This window comes from Argiope bruennichi, chromosome 1, assembly GCF_947563725.1.
Source record: "Argiope bruennichi chromosome 1, qqArgBrue1.1, whole genome shotgun sequence".
NCBI lineage: Eukaryota > Metazoa > Arthropoda > Arachnida > Araneae > Araneidae > Argiope > Argiope bruennichi.
Window position 1 is genome coordinate 111,010,666 of NC_079151.1, and position 19,877 is coordinate 111,030,542.

A 19,877-nucleotide genomic window follows, 5' to 3' on the forward strand; every position below is an offset into this window, starting at 1 on the left:
TACTGACGGTACCAGGTAATCTTAAAACTCTGAAGGACATGATGTCAAAAATTGTCAGTTTTTTACCAACTATTTGAGAGTTTGTAGATAAGGAAGAAGGACAGTAATTGACCACTTTGTGGACAATTACCTCGAGGAGAATGTCAGTTTGATAAATCGGTCAATGCAAGGATGGACAATGCTCAAAATAGCAGTCGGCCACAACAAATCCTGTCGATACTGCTACTTTCAGTGGTGGTGGGGTGGTAGGCTGTACGCAAGAAGAAGAAGAAGTGTACTCCTGCTCAAAGAGTTAACAGGATTATAGATTTCAAACTTCGACGCATATGAAAAGAAATTTGTTAGAAAAAGAAATTCTTTATTTGTGGAAATCAGTGTTGGAGCCATACTTGTTCTGACTTTGTCGGCATCATAATGTCTTCTTCCAAAAATATAGGTTGTTGAGGATCTGCAAAATTAGTCAATTTTTAGCCACCTAAGGTGTGAAGATTTCTCTGAGCAATAGAAACGAGTTATTTAATATTGGAAATCATTATATGGTTTTCGTTTATATGTTTATGTTAGCAAGCTTAATCAATATATTAAAGATTAGCCTCAGGTTAAAGATTATTAAATTTCTCTGTCGAGCTGTAATGTAAAAATCGAGTGTTTAATACTGCCTATATCCATATCCAACATAAACTAATGAAGCTATTTTTAAATATTCTAAGTTAAGAAGGTAGATATTATAAATAGTATAGAACAAACGCTTATGATATTTCCAAGAGATATTCAAATTCTTACCCACTACGTTTGGAGATAATCGTTATCATTTACCAAACAAAATTCCATTGCTTTAAATGTATTAAAGCAATATATTAAGCCAATATATTATGTAGTCTTAATTTATAATATTTTAAAATCGCAGCCTTTATTATGATCAGATTGCATTTCTTATTACCAAAGGACGATAATAATGTAGTACTTTATGAGTGTTCAAATTAGCGAAGAATAATTTTTTTCCCCAAAATTTTCAGAGCGGATCAAAGAACTTCTTTGATTTTGGATTTTAAGAATATTCTTCTTGGGTTGTTAAAATGTTTCATATATCTAGTCTCTAAAATAACCCCAAAAAATCATTTCATTCACAGTTTATTTGAAACTTTTATCTTCATTTAAAACGAAATTGCTTTAACTTTAAAACAAGGAACAACCAGAAAACTGAGAAAGAGCTTCTCTAAGAATTATAGTGTTAAAGCGGGTTTTTAAAAGCACATAATTCAAAGCGACTGTAATTCTTAAAGTCAAACGAAAGGCTTCGTGAAATGGTCTTATTTGCATTACGAAATACATCTTCTAAAACCGAAGCAGAAGAGAGTAGCAGTGAAATATGCGCTTTCATTTTTAATTCAGAAGCCACTCTTTGTGCGTATCTTTCAGGAGTCCAAAGTGCTTGTTTAAGTGGAAAGACTTTTAAAATCAAAAGGAGAATCACGTTGCTCTGTTTTCCTTTAGTAAAACAGCATTTATTCTTGGGACTATTTCGCTCATAAATATGAAAGACAAATATATAAATGGAGATTTCTTAAACAAGATAACTCTGACTTAAAATTTGCGCTCTGAATTCTCCTTAAGTGCATTTGCCTGAGATCTCTGAATTTTGCTTTCAACCAGGGTCCTGAAAAATGTATTTTAATTGCTATGCATGCAGATATTTGAAGTAATTTGTGAGCTATATTTTACTTTGAAAATGTTTATTTGGTTAAAAATACGAAATATTTGAAGTGAAGAATATATTTAACTCTTGCGTCATTGAGAGTATAGTAAATTTTGTAATCATTATTTTTATTATGATTAAATTCAAAGAACAAGGTTATGTTATTTTTATAGCTGCAGCTTTAATTTTTTGATGGGATTTTATAGAATAACTTACCAATTGTCGCAGATATCATTTTCTTATTTGGAATTCATAATATCCTAACGTTTAGTTGATGTAGAAGACTTACCTACAGAACAATACGGCTGAAACAAGAGATGTATTACTATTCTACTTGAATAGCATTATTACGGATTTTCCTCACCGGGGGATTCTTTTGATAATGCGTGTATTGTGTGAGAATACAATCAGCAGGCCACAAACGAAAACAACGACGACGTTTATTTACACGAAGGCATTAATACAAAGACGACGAACACACAGACGACAGATATTTACAGCCGAGACGGGCACAGGACAGCACACTGCAGCAGACAGTAGACCTCAAGTAGTAATTGTCCACAGTTTTCGAAGCGTCCAAACAGAATCCAGTAGGAGAGGGGAAACTCTGAGCTTTGCTCTACGGTCTCTCCAACAGCTGGACTTCTCGCTCTGACTCACTGCTTCTTACACCTGGCTACTACACAACACCACGCTGCTTCCACTGTAGATAACAGGACTCGGCACATAGCAATTCAGAAATAGCACCACACAACGGTAGCAATCCGCCGTTGCTTCGCTATTCCCTCGAAGACTCGTTACTTGTCGGTGACTCCGACTACAGTTCACGACGACGACTCTCGAAGATACCGCGTAGCTTGAGAGTGCCGGCCTTTTATAGTTCCCGGAGGCGGGGCTTGAAGCTTCTTGAAAAATCAGGCGTATCTCGGTTCCTAATAAACATATCGACAACATTTTTAAAGTTTCGAGCATTATCTATTTTGTCGCCAAATTCGTAGCCAAACTCAAGGATCACTGGCTCGGTATCCGGCACATCCAATACGGATGACTGTAAATCAGTCTTTCCTATGATAACACTAATGTTGCTGGGAAGCAAAATTACGCGTTTGTAACAGCATCAATAGGAGCATTTATATTAATAAAGATTATGAAAAACCCTTTATCTGAGAAAAGATTTGTCAATTTTATTTATCAAGTCGTTCTATTAAACTGCTTTATTATCTGTTTATTACATAATAGTGCATATGTGATGCGGCAAAAATAACGAAAAACATCGTTCAAAATGCTCAATAGGGCAAACTGTTTATCTAAAAGAACCACATTTAACATGCAATTCTTTCTTAGGTAGTAAAGGTTAGAAAGGAACTTTAAAATTTTAATTATATTTTGAATAATTTATATACATTATATTTTTATTGTTCCTTAGGTCCCCTGCGGTAATGGTCAGCTGGGATATGGTCGCAGAAGGCGGCGCGCCATTCCCACAGATCTTCCTCCAGATCCCAACAAGGTGTTTGAGGTGGAGATGACCACCTTTCTTAAAGTGGAGTACTCAGAAGATCACTTCACACTAAACAAAGGTGACATATTTATAATTTTTTGATGGTTCAGAATGGTCGAAATAATATCACAAACTTTAGTATTTCATCTAAAATTTTGCGAACAATTTTTTCGCATAAAATAGCTGTCTCAAATATTTAAGTTTTTCCAAAATTTCTCTAAAATGCTTCCTGTGTTACATGGCCACATTTTTAGAATGTAGCATGTGACGAGTTATTTCAATCTCTAGTTATTTAACATTTAATTAAACTTTAATTTATAGATTTATTTCAAAAAATTCCTTTTAGTAAATGATTAATTCATCGAGGAAATAAGTTGTATATAAGATAAAAATGCCATTTTAAACAAGAATAAGTGAATTGAATGACCTCAATTATCCTAATTCATGAAACTGGAGCTATTACAGAATTAATGAGGGATTTTTCTCTTTTCGTGGGAATAGAGAATGGCATAGGGTTTGAGTTGCCAGGACTCCGATGACGGGTTTTGGTCGATGATGTGTCTTAGGATTCTACCCTCAATGACGAATCGTGATGACTACTATTCAAATTATTTCAGATATTGAAGCAGGACAAGATAACTCATTTGTGATTATATCAATTTTGTCTTCTTTAGGAAGAAACTTAATTATGGGGTTGTAATGATACGGAGAATAAGGAGGTTCTTGCGTAATTAGACCTACAATAATATTTTATCCCTGTGGAGAACATAGAACTTTCCATTGTCAATTACAATTGTATTCATTTGATGTACTTTAGTGCATCAAATTCATGATAAAATGATGCAAACAAATATTAATTTATGTTACTAAATGGAAATAAAATATGACGCTTTTTCTAGTACTACATTAATGTTTTACTGATCCTGTTATTTGTATACTGAAATATATTGTTGATTGAAAATACTTTTTATAGCTTATGCATACTTTGGCACATATTTCATAAAGGTTAAATCTATAAGTATATTCTGCATAATCATTTCAAGCAAGTAAAAAAAAATATTTTCACTTCACAAAATTCAAACCATAAAAAAAGTTGTAAAATCGGTTTTCACTGCCATAACATAGGGTTTGAGAAACAAACAAGAGAACAAGAAAATAAGAAGAAAAAATTGAATTACTATACTATATTCAGCCTAAAATCAGCTAGCGACATTTCTGAATTTTATTTATATTGTCTTCAAAACTGTTTTTCAAAATTCTAGAATTTATATAGCATTCTTGGTAAAGAAACATGAGAAAATTTCACTAAAGCCAAAGTACACAGCGGATAATCGGATTAGTTATTATTATTATTTGATATTTACGCTTATCTTGTATTTTTGAAAAAAGAGATGTCAGAAAGGTGAGAGATAATGAAGATTTGTCAAAGGTTAAACAGAGGGAAAGAAAAACGGCCTTTATTTTTGAAGAAACAATGGAAATCTTCTTCTATGCTTCTTCCATAATTTTTGTAATCCTTCACAAGTAGAATAATATAGATAATATCTTTTATAAAGCATAATAGACCATAAAGCATAATAGACCAGCTGATGTGGTATATCTGAAAATTTCTTGCATTCTCTCCAATAAAGATATTATTTCCTTTCTTAGCATAAAATTGTTAATTTTGGTTAAGGCCACACATTTATTGCAAGGCATTGGTAAACGATAGTTACGCAATATATATTTTCGTCTTGGATTTAGCAAATCTATCACATATATCGCGAGAATATGTGTTTTGTACGCTTTCTTTTTACCTGCCGATTGGCACTAAAATTTGGTACAAAACTACAGGTGTAGTCACAAGATAGAATATCAAATTCCATTCATTTAACACATCGAGTTTAGAATTATTCTGCTTAGAGGCATGCGTAAGTGTAGACAAACGGACAACCAATCATTTAACGAATTTGGTTCAGAATGCGATTAGCATCTATATTGGAGATACTAAGCCATATTTTACCATAATACCATTTACCATTTACCATAATACCATATTTTATTTGTCTAGCTACTTGAGTTTTGCTGTTTTCGAGTTTACTTACACTTTAATAACCTGATATAATATGAATGGATTTAGTCCATAATTTGATAGAAATCTACGCATTTAGACTAGATTTCGTAGATCGAATTTCAATCGTCTAACTTGAATAGGCTCTGAATTATCATTCTCTTAGACAGACTGACAGACTATCAGATAGACAGACATAATGAGACAGATAGGCAGACTTAAGGCATTGAACGTATAACAATAATAACAACATAATTCATGACGGAAAAGAAAATTATATATAAGCTTGCAAGTATAATATTGATATAGTCAAACCATTTCGAACAACAGCATGTCACACAAAATGCTAATGCTCAATCCTGTCATATTAGGATTCGAAGATATTTGATTATTGAAAAGAAAGATAGCATTTCATTGAAGGAAAATAAGGAAAATGCTAATGCTCAATCCTGTCATATTAGGATTCGAAGATATTTGATTATTGAAAAGAAAGATAGCATTTCATTGAAGGAAAATAAGGAAAATGCTAATGCTCAATCCTGTCATATTAGGATTCGAAGATATTTGATTATTGAAAAGAAAGATAGCATTTCATTGAAGGAAAATAAGGAAAATGCTAATGCTCAATCCTGTCATATTAGGATTCGAAGATATTTGATTATTGAAAAGAAAGATAGCATTTCATTGAAGGAAAATGCTAATGCTCAATCCTGTCATATTAGGATTCGAAGATATTTGATTATTGAAAAGAAAGATAGCATTTCATTGAAGGAAATTATTAAACTGCATCTTAATTCATTTTTGTCCAAATTAATTTAAAGCAAAAAGTTCAGTATTTTTCAAAAAATTATATAAAGAACAAAAATATTAAGAGAATGTAAAGCAATATTCCCTCTTTTATTTTTGTTTTGAAAAATTACCGAAAATTGGAACAAAATAATTTTTTTCCTCAAAAAAGTATATTTATATGCATTAGAGGATTTCCAAAAATTTTATAAAAAAATAAATATTTTCGAATTCTATTCATTACCTGCAATTAAACAGTTTAAAAGAAATAAAAATGTAAAAATTATGATATGTTGGCACCAAATTCTGGTTAATGAGTGATATATGCCATTTGAAGCTTGTTTGGATGTCTATGGTTTGAGGTCGTTAATCCCATAGATGAAATGTTTATTGTCTTCAAATGATGCCGTTGGGCATTGAATTTTTATTGTACAATCGTGACTGTAAACATTTTATGCTTTCCATTCACAGATTCCACACTTACCGCCGATTGAAGACTACTATCTATCCAAAATTATAAGTCATCGAAGAGCCTGGTCAGTTTTTGGCTGAGACATTCCTGTCCGGAACCATGTAAAATGTTCTATTTCTGTTCATGGAGGCACATTACATAACACAACATACATTTCTACTAACTTTAGGGCCAAGAGCTTCCGTTATCGTTTGTATGAGTGAAGGTGAAGGAGATAATAAATAACTAGTGGAATGTACAAAATGAAAGATATATACAACACAAAATTGGTGAATGTAATTGAAATAAACAATAATTTAAAAGAGCAACAGTTAGAGATTAAAAATAAATAAAGTGAGATATTTATTTTGTTTTGGATTTGAAAGTCAGTTCATAAGAATTCGTTCTCAAAAATGTTCGTCGTGCTATCAGAAATTTGGTCTCATCACACATGAAGTTCTGTGTAAGTCGTATAAGAATGTAGGAAGACACATCGTTTCCAATATTGACGATATTCCCATTTCAAGCACTGTGGGGAAAAAAATCTTTGAATCGCCAATGATTGCTTTTCGGATATGACATATTTTAAAAGCGCCTTCCAAGCTCGGTCCTTTTATATGTGAAAATGGGTCAACTGAAACTGAATGAGCGGACATTCAAAAACTCTTGGTCAGTGATTTTGGACAATGCACTATGTGAATGCTATTTCAAAAAGTAAAGATATATATTAGTGAAATCTTTGACATAAAAGAAACACGAATATAAGTTGTGTTGTATTTGTGAATTTATATAACGAGAAAGGAAAGAAAAAATATTGCAATGAATGGAAACTAGGTTACCTTGCTGCATAATAATTTTATGTAGGTTTTCCTTTATTATCACAATTTTAGTAAAAGTGTCATGATACCTATGAAAATAAAATCTAAACTGTCAAAATATGAAACAAAAATGAGTAATGTGGGTTTAATGGGTGATTTTATTGAGTTATAATGCAAAGGCTTGCTTTAAGAAGTTTCCAAACCTCAGTCAATGAAAAATACAAAATTCAAGATTTTTAGAAGGGAAATTACATCTTACAGTAATATATATATATATATATATGTTATGATGGAGTAAGACAATGATATTCCCCTTTATATCCTTTCATAATTTGAGGATTGGAAGGTATTAAAAAAGAAGAAGATAAAGAAAAATCCAAAGACGGTAAGGATTAAAATTGCAAAAACAATTTTTTAGAATTGAGGGTTATCTGTAAGGCAAGGAAAATTGATTCCACTAATTGAAAAGATATTTTATTCTTCAAAGATCAGAAATCTGAAAATTCCTGGGAAGTGAAATAGCTGAGCAGACGTAAATAAATATATTCTTCTGCAAAGAAGTGTGATAAATTTCTTATAAAACTCCAAATATTTGAAGTTTCAGAACCTCAATTATACTCTCTTGAATAATATGGTGCAATATTAAACAATATTTGCCAACACTATAGTATAATATTCACTATAATTTGTTAATCGAAGAAAAATATATACTGATTCAGCCTTAAGCGAGTTGTCATTTTAGCAACATCGGGAAGAATATCATAAGAGAACCTATCTCCACACTTTAATCTATTTCACGTTTAACTTTTCCATCAACTAAACTTCCCAGTAAAGCAGTCCATTTATCTGCGGCCACTGCTCACTGAAGCACAAAATCAGTTTCTGACCATAGAAATTCCTTTTGTGGTCGACGCCAAGCCTTCCTGAGTTGCCTTAGGCAAGCACCGTTTCCACCTCTGATCACTTCCTTTATCTATTGCCTGGGGAGCTTTGTAGATAACTGCAGGTGGTACTAGTGATTATCTTTTGAATAATCACCGTATTTTTGTAGTCCAGTTTAATAGCCTTTTCAGTGATAGGACCTATGAACCAAAAAGGAATGGCCCCTTGAATTAAACAAATGTATTTTCAAAACTACGGATGGATGAAAAATGAATTTCTTTGTCTATTTTTATTCTGCATTAATTTTTCGACTTTGAAAAAGTGATAATATGGCAGATTATTTTTATAGCGAATAAATGCAAAATGCCCGCTACAAAAATAGAATGTTAATTGGAAATATCAGTAAAAAATGACATGGTGTATAATTACTTATATTTAAATTATTCTATATTCTATTTAAAGTTCAGCAGTTAAGTAGCAATTTTTTTAAATATTATAGATAAAAATGCAGGTGCATCAGTCTTTTTTATACGTTGAAAATAGAAGTCTCAGTATAGAATTGTCTTACAAACTTTGTGCATTTTGCTTAATTAAAAAGAATGAAAACTAAAGCAAATATTAAATTTAATTTGGCACATCTGTTGCTTTCCTGCCATAAGCATTACCGTAAACTTGTACACATGTACCATTTATTTTCCACTCGACACAAGCATTCGTTGTTAAAAAATTTATTTACGTTCGTATTAAATGAAGTATTTGCGCTCATCTTATTCTTGAAGAACATATTATCTCTTTTTGTAACAGTTTCACTTAGTTTTCCGGGACAGTTTCATCTTATAAAAGCTGTCCCAAAATTTAAACACGATTTGAATTTGGCACCATTTGTGCAGTAAAATGTTGGCAACCCTATTTAAAAACCATTTGATAGTTGATAGTTTAGGGTTAGTAAAAATGAATCGTTACACGATAGAACAACATGTAAACATTGAATTTGTGCGGATTGAGGTTTGAGGTTCGAACTCGCAACGTTAGGGTTCATAGCCGAGTAACATAACCACTAGACAAAAGAGTACTCTCTTCTCCGGAAGTTGTTATCTGCCTTATAATGTTACCACTACAATAGTCCCCCACCAGTGAGTCGGTAGAGTTTATCACGCCAGTTATGGCGAGCGACGAACGTGATTATCGCGCCAAGCGTTATGGCGAGCGACGAACGTTGTTATCGCGCCAAGTGTTATGGCGGGCGACGGCGAGCGTGTGTGAGTGGTTGCTGCCGGTAGATGGAGCCACGACAGCAGAATGAAGGATGCGGTTGTTCAGAACCAGGGTCACCAATGTGCGGGTTGAGGTTCGAACTCGCAACGTTAGGGTTCATAGCCGAGTAACATAACCACTAGACAAAAGAGTACTCTCTTCTCCGGAAGTTGTTATCTGGCTTATAATGTTACCACTACAAATTAAATAAAAACACATGTTTTTTTCTTTAAATTATCATATTTTATTGAATTGTAAAGTACACAGGATAGGGTTCTGTACTGAATAGTACATAAGGTAAATGGCCTAAATGGCTTTACTGGCACATACTCACTCTTTTGTCGAAATTGCATGCAGTGGTGAATTTCCTCCATCAATACACGCCTGCTTGTGGGCCTTTTGGCATGGTCATTTGACTTCAAAAAACTCCATAAAACGAAATCCAGTGGTATTAAATCACGCGATCTAAAGTTCCAATTCTCAAATTTTCAAACTGTGATCACCAGATCTTCATTACTTTTGAAATATTGTTCAGCAATTAAAACACATTATTCTATCGTGTAACGCTCCATTTTTGCTAACCTTAAACTACCTGCTGTCAAATAGTTTTTTAATAGGTTTGCCAATACTTTACTGCACGAATGATGGCAAAGTTTGCGGTAATTTGGGACACACTTTATTCGCGCTTACACTTTGAGAATAATTTTTGGAATCATATACTGTTTTATATTGTATAACAATATGGCAAAATATTGAAAAAACTTTTGTACTGTTACAATTCAAAAATAAAATAAAAAATACTTCACTACATTAAAATATCATAAAACCACATTTAATTGTACCGTCATTGGCATGGACGACTTAACAAAATTTAGACAGATCCCGTCCCTGAAAATGCCTCACTACATCTTCCCCATATCTTTAGTAAAAGGCTTCCATTTATCTGCGGCTGGTGGTCACTGAAGCGCATAATCAGTTTTTGGCCAAAGAAACTGCTTTTCTGAAAGGAAACTACCGCATCAGCCACTTTCCGCCGTGTCGAGCTTACAACGTTTCCAATTTTGATCACTTACCACTTTCTATTATTGCTTGCTGTGCTTGGTAGATAAAAGCCAGGGCGGCGCCGCTGATTGCTTTTCGGATATGACACATTTTAAAGGCGCCTTCAGAGATGAAGTCCTTTAACCGTGAAGAAATGACACTCTGAATAGAGTGACCGCATATTTAGAAGAGCACTGAATTGAATATCAGAGATTGTAGTTTATGAATGGATTTGAAAAGAATATAGAGATAGTATGTTAGCTTATTTTCAGAATTTTATATTTAATAAATATACGAATATTGTGATATTTGCAGATTAGATTTGTGAAAAGAAAAATAATTGCATATATTTCCTAAATTTTAGGCTTTTATTCAAAGATTAGTCAAAATTTAGTTAAGAAGTAACTAAAGTAAATCACACATTCAAAGTCATGAATACTCAAAGTTACATAAAACAAATTAAGTTCAATAATTTTTATTATAAAGCTAGCCGCATCTGACTTTTAATGGGTTTATCAAAATTAATACTCGTTTTTAATGTCAATTAAATCTCTAGCTATTAACTTAACTATCCGCGACTCCCTTAATATTTCATATTTTTAAGCATCAAGTTATGATACACACCCAATATGTTATCTTGTTTCTCTTGCACTTGTATCATTTGTTGTGGGTATCAATCTTTTTAATGGTTCAAATGGTCATTATAATGTCATTTAACACACAGCTATCTTGGTAAATCTATCTTCTAAATGAAAGATGATTTAACGGTATTTTTATTTCGTTTTCTTCATTTTTCATATGAACTGTTTGTTAATATGTGTACCTTGTACATAGATAATACACATAACTTTATTGCCACCATAAAATGTATCCTTGAAAATTATGGAAAATAATATGTTTGAAATATTTCAAAATTTAGAAAAAAGATGTTGATAATTAATTTAATATATTAGAAGTGTATTTTTTTTATTTCAAAAAAGAGTAAAATTTTTAATAATAATATTTTCAGAACTTTTAATAGAGAAAGTTCAAAATTTAGATTAGTTTCTTTAATTTATATCTTAAAATAAAATATCTACGAGGCGTACATTTTTTCACTCTAATGTACATTTATGAATACGATGTAATAGTTGAAAAAAATGGTCTATTATCTGAAGATCATATGGTTTGTCCTGTGAAGTGGCGACACACGAAAACACACACAGAAGACAGAAATACACATTTTATGCTTTATGAATAAAGAATCTTTGAGTTTCATATGAGTAATAATGCCGGCGTGTTGGCATAGGGGGTAGCGCGTCTTCCCCGTGATCTGGGTGTCCCGGCTTCGGGTCCCGGTTCGGGCTTGGTCGTTCTTCATCTGTTCTATCTGTGAAATGTGTGGATGTGCCCCCCTGTAAAAGGGGCTGTGCAAGCGAGTGTGATGCGTGAGTAACAAATTCCTACTCTTGTCACTAGTTGGCGTTACTAACTCAAGAGATGCACTCACTCGGCTTGAATAGTCGATTTCAAAATTCCATGTCCATGGCAAGTGCTATCAGAAACAACAATATGAGAAGTAGTTTGAAAATCCAAATAACCTGAATTCTTGAAAAAAAAAATGAATTTCTAGTTGAACAAAATATCACTCAGTAAATTTAGAATACGAAATAACACATAATAGTAATTGAAATCCTAAATACTGTGAAATATTTTATGAAGCAATTCAAGAGGATTACTCAGAAAATTTATGATACTAATATTCTTCCCATAATTTTAACGAAGATATTGATACGAAAGATTTTATACTAATAACATTAAACAAACCCTTATCCACAGATTTCAAATAAGTGTTTTCAAAATTAACTAATAGTTTCAATTTTCTAACTTGCTATTATCTAGTGTGTCTTTTTCTAAATTAAAAATCATTCATTTGAAAAACATTCTTTTTTCTCAGGTGCTTTGAAAGGAGCGTTCGAGCCCCGAATGAACGTGTCCCACGTGAATGCGACACAAGAAACCAATAGCAGTGTGAGCACCGCAAATGAAGTAGCTGCCCTTTACAGAAACAGCGCCACGTCCCTGCACCCATCGAGTCTTACATCTGTCACAATAATGGCAGCCGTGATATTCCTGATGATGCATGCAAGCCGAATGTGGAAATGAGAAAGAGAACATCGCCAACTCCATCGCCAGTTTCGCCAACTCTAACCTTCTGGTTAATCATGTATTCATAATTTATTAACTGTTGACTCCATGTGTAAGAGGAGGCCTTTTCGAGAGGTGTCTGACTCGCCCGTTCATTTTCTTGCTGTTGAACAGTATTGAAAAATTTGATAAACCATTCTGTCATTATACCTGTGGTATAATCCCTTTTGGCGATTTTATCTTATTGGCGGCAAAAAAGATATTATCAAAATTCTAACGAAAACTAGAAATTTGAAAAAAAAATCGCCAAATGAAACATTTTATCATAATTATTTTCATGATAACAAACTCAAATTAAAGAGAACCAATGCTAAATGAAAATAACTTTATTCCTAATATTTTGTAAAATTAAACATTTTTTTAAGTTAAACTGAATCCAGTGAAACAATTGTCAATATTTTTTAATGTTTTATATCTTTTTTTAATTATTTGATATATATATATATATATATATATATATATATATATATATATATATATATATATATTAAACATGTTAATTTATTCCAAATAATATTTATCACTTGAACGCATTAAAGAGTTTCTAATATACGAAAGTATGGTTTAATATATAAAACAATTGAAATTTATTTTCAAGAAAAATCTTTATATACGTTTCTTATGTTCTTACATTCATTTAAATAAACTTATACATCTGCGGTTCATAAAAAAAAGGAAAAAAGTGATATATTGCTACATTAGATCAATCAGATTTCAAGTAAATAAACCATTAAAAATTATAAATATAAATTAATTTAAATGCTTATTTTTAACTAATTTAAATGTCTTTAATAATATAGTTTTCTATTTAAAATTGTTATTAATGTTTTCTTTAAATTATTGAGTTATTTTTTAATCATATATAAATATTAGTTGAGGAAATATTAATTTAAAATAAACTCATTTTGCTGTATTACATTTGATTCGAATTCATTAATATGAAGCACTATTCTAAACCATTAGTTATTAAACAAATTAACAAAACTAAACTAAAAATAAATCGCCAATCAAAAAGGGGTTATACTTAATTTGTACCCATACTTACTGCATCTGGTATGAAAATATCTTCGCCATTTTTTTTTTTAAATGAGGCGTTTAGTAAAAATTCAGAAGAAAAATTTTAAATGCATTCTGCAGTTTTTTTTGTAAACCTAGTACTAAGGAATAAAGTTAAATGTAAATATCACATTTTTCCAATAGATATTGTAACTAAAAGCCCATTTAGCTTAAAAATGGAAGTTAAACATGAGAGTTAAAACGCATTATTTACTGCAAGATGAAACTCTTTGACAATCTCTGGCATTAAAAATATGGAATATGTTGAAAGTTATTTACTTGCGAACTTTCATGCAAATGTTAATGTCCTAATTTTAAGATGAAATAAAATGTACTTCTATTTATAGAATCTGCATTTCTAATTATCATTTTTATATGAATTGCCGTGCCATTTATTACAAATATATTGCATTTAATTTTAGATATTTCATTTTATTTATTTTTACTACATTTGTTAATTCTTTTTATTTGAGAATTAAATTAATTTTTATAATAATAAATTAAAATTTTGATATCTCTTTTAATCGTTTTCATATTAAGAACTGCTTTTTTTTTAAAAAAAAATGTCTTATAATTCTGCTTTAAAATATTCGTTATCAGCAATGAAAAAAATTATTATTTTACTTCCACAACAATCAGGTTAATTAATAAAACTCTTAAAATGCGTTGAATTATAATGAAAATAATAATCATTATCATAGAAAAAAAAGAACAAGCAAAGAAAATAAATGTTTTCGGTTAGACGCATTATACTTGCTTGTCCAGAACTAGAAATGTTTATCTTTTTTTTAAATCAATATATTTTAAATATTTCAAAATGGAAGTCTGGTTATAATTATACCGGATATATTATTTTAATCCTCAAATTAATATTAATAGCCTAATATTAATTTCCTGAAGCAAAAATAGTCAAAATAAGATAAACTAAAATAGTAAAAATAACATTCGAATAAGTATCATGTATAAGGCATACCAAGCCTTTCACTGATGAACACTCTTGAGATGACGTTCAGAAATCATACTGAATCACCAAGGAAATGATAGTATTGCTTACCTTCAATCTGCCTCAGAACATCGCATTTGTACCCAGTACTCACAGTAATATAAAAACAAGTCACTTATAAAAGATCAAATAATATTATTTTTCTAACCCACCGTGGCATTATTAGTCTTATTTATTTTTCGGGCAAATATTCTTATTTGCCATCATTATCAATTTTCATCTCAAATAAAGCACATTTTCATTATAATGGAATGATGCTCGTCATATTACTTTAACTCAGATATCTTTCACAATAATAGCATTTGATAATGATCAATAGTAACGATTGAAAAGGTTCAATGGATCATGAGATAATTCTAGTTCTTCATCTCAAATAAAAGTTTGCAATGGAAAATGAAAAGATGACAAATTTATCAACGGTAAAAAGAGTAAAAAAAATTATTATACTTCATGTTTCAATACTTAATGATTCTTTCAAATTTTATTGCACCCATAATCAGATGCTTATAATGGGTGTTTGATTAATTTGTGGTCCAATAGCGAATTTCTAATCACAGTATATACTTGCCTATGGAAAACAGGCTTTAAATGGTGTACAGAATTGTATTTTATGTGGTTTAATTCAAAAATTATATTTTTCCAAAAATTCAAAATTTAATTCTAGTCTCTTAATTATATTTACAGAAATATTTTTACATAATGATATTTTGCTTTAAAAAATCCCATTTCTGCGAATAAAAACAAAACGAGATGTGAATTTTTCAATATTATTGTTTTAGATCAATTCAATTGTCATGCAGAGGAGAATTTATGAATTGATGAACTATGCTTCTTCTTAGTGCATGTTGAATGATACAAAATAATGAATACAAAGTTTCATAGTTTTGGATCGTGTGTTTTAAGTTCTATAATAAAAATATTTTGGATTATATAATATAGAAATGCTATATAAAAAGTACAAAGAAAAAGTCTATTGGTATTATATATTAAATTACACCATTTAGAGCATTTTTTCCATTTGGAAATGTATGGATTCTGCCATTGGTTTAGAAATTAAATAATAGGCCATAATTAGTTAAAAACCATCACATTCCCCTCACAATATTGTAACGTTATCTTCTCTTTGTTATTCGATATTCTGAATAATTACAATATCGTCAAAATATCGTTACACTATTGTAGAACACTTTGTACCAATAAAAATTGTCTGTAATTTTCAAGATTTACTGAACTGTAAGTTAAAGAAATATCAATTTTTCAACTGAATGAGTTACACACCGCAATACATGGGTGTAAAGAATTTTGAACATTCCTTCACAATTCAATAAAATTATTTTTAAATATTTGGCAAATCCATTGCATCCTTAACATTTTAAGATTCCATTATTTGTGACTTTTTGAATTGATGAAAGAATTACGTGAACTGTGTCGTGAAACTAGAATAACGAAACATCAACTCACAGATACTCATTCTAAACCATAAATCAGCTATGACCATCAACAGTTCACACAAACACCGGATTACTTCACCGTTTTTTGCCATCGGACACCTCTTGAAAGGATCATCTCAAAACACACGATGCTTACCGAAGTGGGGAATGCCTTTGCTCTCCCCGCCACTGGAGTCTCATCAGACTTTGCAGGGTAATCACGTCTCGGTTCTGCAAAAGGGTTGTGGATCTGCTCTTTCTAGGCTGGATACTGGATACTGTCGTTCTCTCTATATATACATAACTAAGAAAAGGTTCGTCTGACTATAGAGCAGGAACTCTAACGTATTGAGTAATCATTCATCTTCTGTTGTACATTAACGTGATGTGGGTTTTAAGAAAAACTGTAACAATTTAATTTCTGAATGTATAAAACGTAAATGTTCAAATAAATTGTATTGATTTATTGATGTGATGTGTACCTCTTATTCAAGCGTTCCAACAATTGATATATATGTTACCGCTAAAGTATAAAATCCGTTATTTTATAGAATACCTAGTTATTCCATGAAATAACTGATCGTGTCCGTTAAAGTGTAAAATTCTTATGTATTTCATGGTTTAACTAGTTATTTCATAGAAAAACGATCTGAAGCCCGTTAAAGTGTAAAATAATCTATAGCATATATCTCGCACGACAAATACATTTCGGTCGGTTGCTACAGCTCAAAGTTTAGGTACTGGTCAGGGATTTAAAAAGTGTTCGTGTAAAACCCAGTGTGTCAACGAAAACTGTTTTTGTTTTAGAAATAATGTTCTTTATAATTCCAAGTGTCATTTTAGTAATCCTTGTTGTAACAAATGATTTTATGGTACGTTTCCATAAATACTATTTATACGCTGCATAAATTAGATAAATTGCTTCTTTTTCATTTTAATTGTCTATCATTAGTTTAATTTCATTTTAGATAAATTGTTTATTTTACACTTTAACTGTCTCTCATTAGTTAATTTATAGAATACCTAGTTATTTCATAGAATAACTAGTTAAAGTGTCAAATTAATAACATATTACACACTTTAACGGACACGAGCAGTTATTTCATGGAATAACTAGGTATTCTATGAAATAACTGCATTATATACTTTAACGGAAACATATATATATATATATATATATATATATATATATATATATATATATATATATATATATATATATATATATATATATATATATATATATATATTTTGTTTTAGGACTAAGGCTGTATATTTAGTACAGGCTAACTCACAAAGACTTGCTAATATGAGTTTAGTGAGTTTATGTTCTGATTGGCTTTATATACGACAGTGCAAAAACACCCTAAAACATCTAGAAAGATTGGTGAAATTTGTAATATATTGACTTAACCTTCTTGACAGGCTTTTAATTTTGGATTCAGTCGTTGAAATGAGAGGCGATGCAAAATACGTTCATTTTCTGTTCTCTATTTTACTACACAAAGATAAAAGCAAAATTCCCTATGTTATAGAAGTATACATTAAATATTAACTTACAAAAATCACTAATATACATTCAATGAGTCCTATTTCAGGGTTCATTCTTTTGATCTTTTTTTTATGATTAAGACTATATTTAATGCAAAGATTTGTTGGTTTAGGTTTTGTGAGAAAGATTGTATAGATTGTTTTTACATATGATAATGCAAATATTCCTTGATAATCAAGAAAGATGAATTAAATTTGAAGAATTGCATTCTTGATATGTTCCTAACGTTTGATCCATTCGTTGAATGTAAGGAGATTCAAAACATTTTCATTTTCGATTCTCCATTTTATTATGCAAAGATAAACCCAAAGTTCTCTTTATTTTAGAAGTACATATTTAACATTGACATACAAAACTCACGAATATAGATTCAATGAGTCATTGTTCGAAGTTCTATCTTTTGGAATTTTGAGGATTAAGACTATACATTTAGTACAAAGACGCACTGGCATGTGTTTTGTGAGTTTATGTTCCAATTGTATAAATAAATAGTGCAAAAATACTCTGAAAATAAAAAAAAAAACGGTAGATGAAATTTGAAACATTGCCTTCATGATATGCTTTTAATTTTGACCCAATCATTCAATGAGAGGAGATTCAAATCATGTTCATTTTCGATTCCCCATTTTATTGCGAAACGATAAATTCAAAGTTTTGTATGTTCTAGAAGTACATATTAAACACTGACTTACAAAACTCAATAATATAGATTCAATGGCTTTTGTTTATGGTTCATTCTTTCGACCATTTTTGGATTAAGACAAAGTACAAAGACTCACTCACAAAGATTCGATGGCATTTGTTTGGTGAGTTTATGTTCAGAATGGTTTTATATACAATAATCCAAAAATACCTTTATAATTAATAGAGATAAATAAAATTTCAAACATTATCTTCTTGATATATTCCTAATTTTTGATCCATTCGTTCAACGTGAGGAGATCCGAAATACATTCATTTTCGATTCTTCATTTTATTACTTAAATAAAAACACAAAGCTGTTTATGTTCCAGAAGTATATATCAAACATTCACTTACAAAATTCTCTGATATAGATTCTCAATATAGATTTTGTCCAGGATGTATTTTGCATATAATAGTACTTTAAACATAGCAAAAAGACGAATGAAATTTAAAACATTGTCATTTTCCTAAAATAATCAGTCTGCTTCAAATTTTGGACCCAGTTGTTCAATAATTGAAGATCCAAAACACTTATTATTCCCGTATTAGGAAGACATAAAACTCCATATTATAGAAGTATACATTAAACGTTTAAAAACCTTATTAGTATAAATTTAATAAATCATTATTCTGTGCCTGTCTGCAAGTGATAATGAAAATCATAACAAAATAAATAAATGAAATTTCAAATATCGTCTTGTCTTTAAAGTTTGATCAGCCCCACATTTTGGAACCAACTACTTAACGAAATATGAATCCAAAATACATTTATATTCATTTATTCTCTCTACTATACAAATACATACACAAAACTCTTCATATTACAAAGGTATGCATTAAACACTCAAAACATTTATTGATATAAATTGAATGAGTCATTATTCAATGTATATTGAATAATCATTTGCAAATGATACTGTAAACGCATAACAAAAACGGATTAATGAAATTATAAACGTTTTCATGTCTCTAAAAATATTGATCTGCTCTGACTTTTGGATCAACTGTTCAGGAAATAAGATCTAAAATACATTCATACTCAATTATTTTCGTTATTACACAAATGCCGACACAAAACTCCCCATATTATGGAGGTATGCATTAACCCTCTCATTACTGATCCGGCCCAACCGGCCACGTAAATTTTTTCAGGGACACCAGTTTCTATTTCAAACAGGAGTGCAGGATGTAAAGGAAGAACATCCCTGTTAATAGTCCATTTTACATCCAGCACCCGTGGTTTGAAACGGAATCTGGTCTTCTAGAATGAAGCTTGTACGGCTGGCTGGGCTGGAATCAGTAATAAAAGGGTCAAATATTCAAAAGACTTACTGGTATAAAATCAGTGAGTCATTATTCAGTGTATTTTTGAAAGTGATAATACAAAATCATAACAAGAACGATTAATGAAACTATAAACGTTGTCTTGTCTTTAAAGACTTATCCAACTTTTGGACCCAATCACTGAACGAAATAAGAACCAAAA

General features: G+C 30.7%; 1 protein-coding gene across 1 annotated transcript in view; it reads left to right on the top strand.

Annotated features, from left to right (window-relative positions):
* Positions 1–13,049, top strand: part of LOC129968989 (uncharacterized) — a 494,387-nt gene extending 481,338 nt beyond the window's left edge. The window contains exons 9-10 of the mRNA XM_056083383.1: positions 3,123–3,276; positions 12,416–13,049. Coding sequence (XP_055939358.1) covers positions 3,123–3,276; positions 12,416–12,624 — 363 coding nt within the window. The 3' untranslated portion in view covers positions 12,625–13,049. The remainder of the gene's footprint in view (positions 1–3,122; positions 3,277–12,415) is intronic.
* The last annotated feature ends 6,828 nt before the right edge of the window (positions 13,050–19,877 follow it).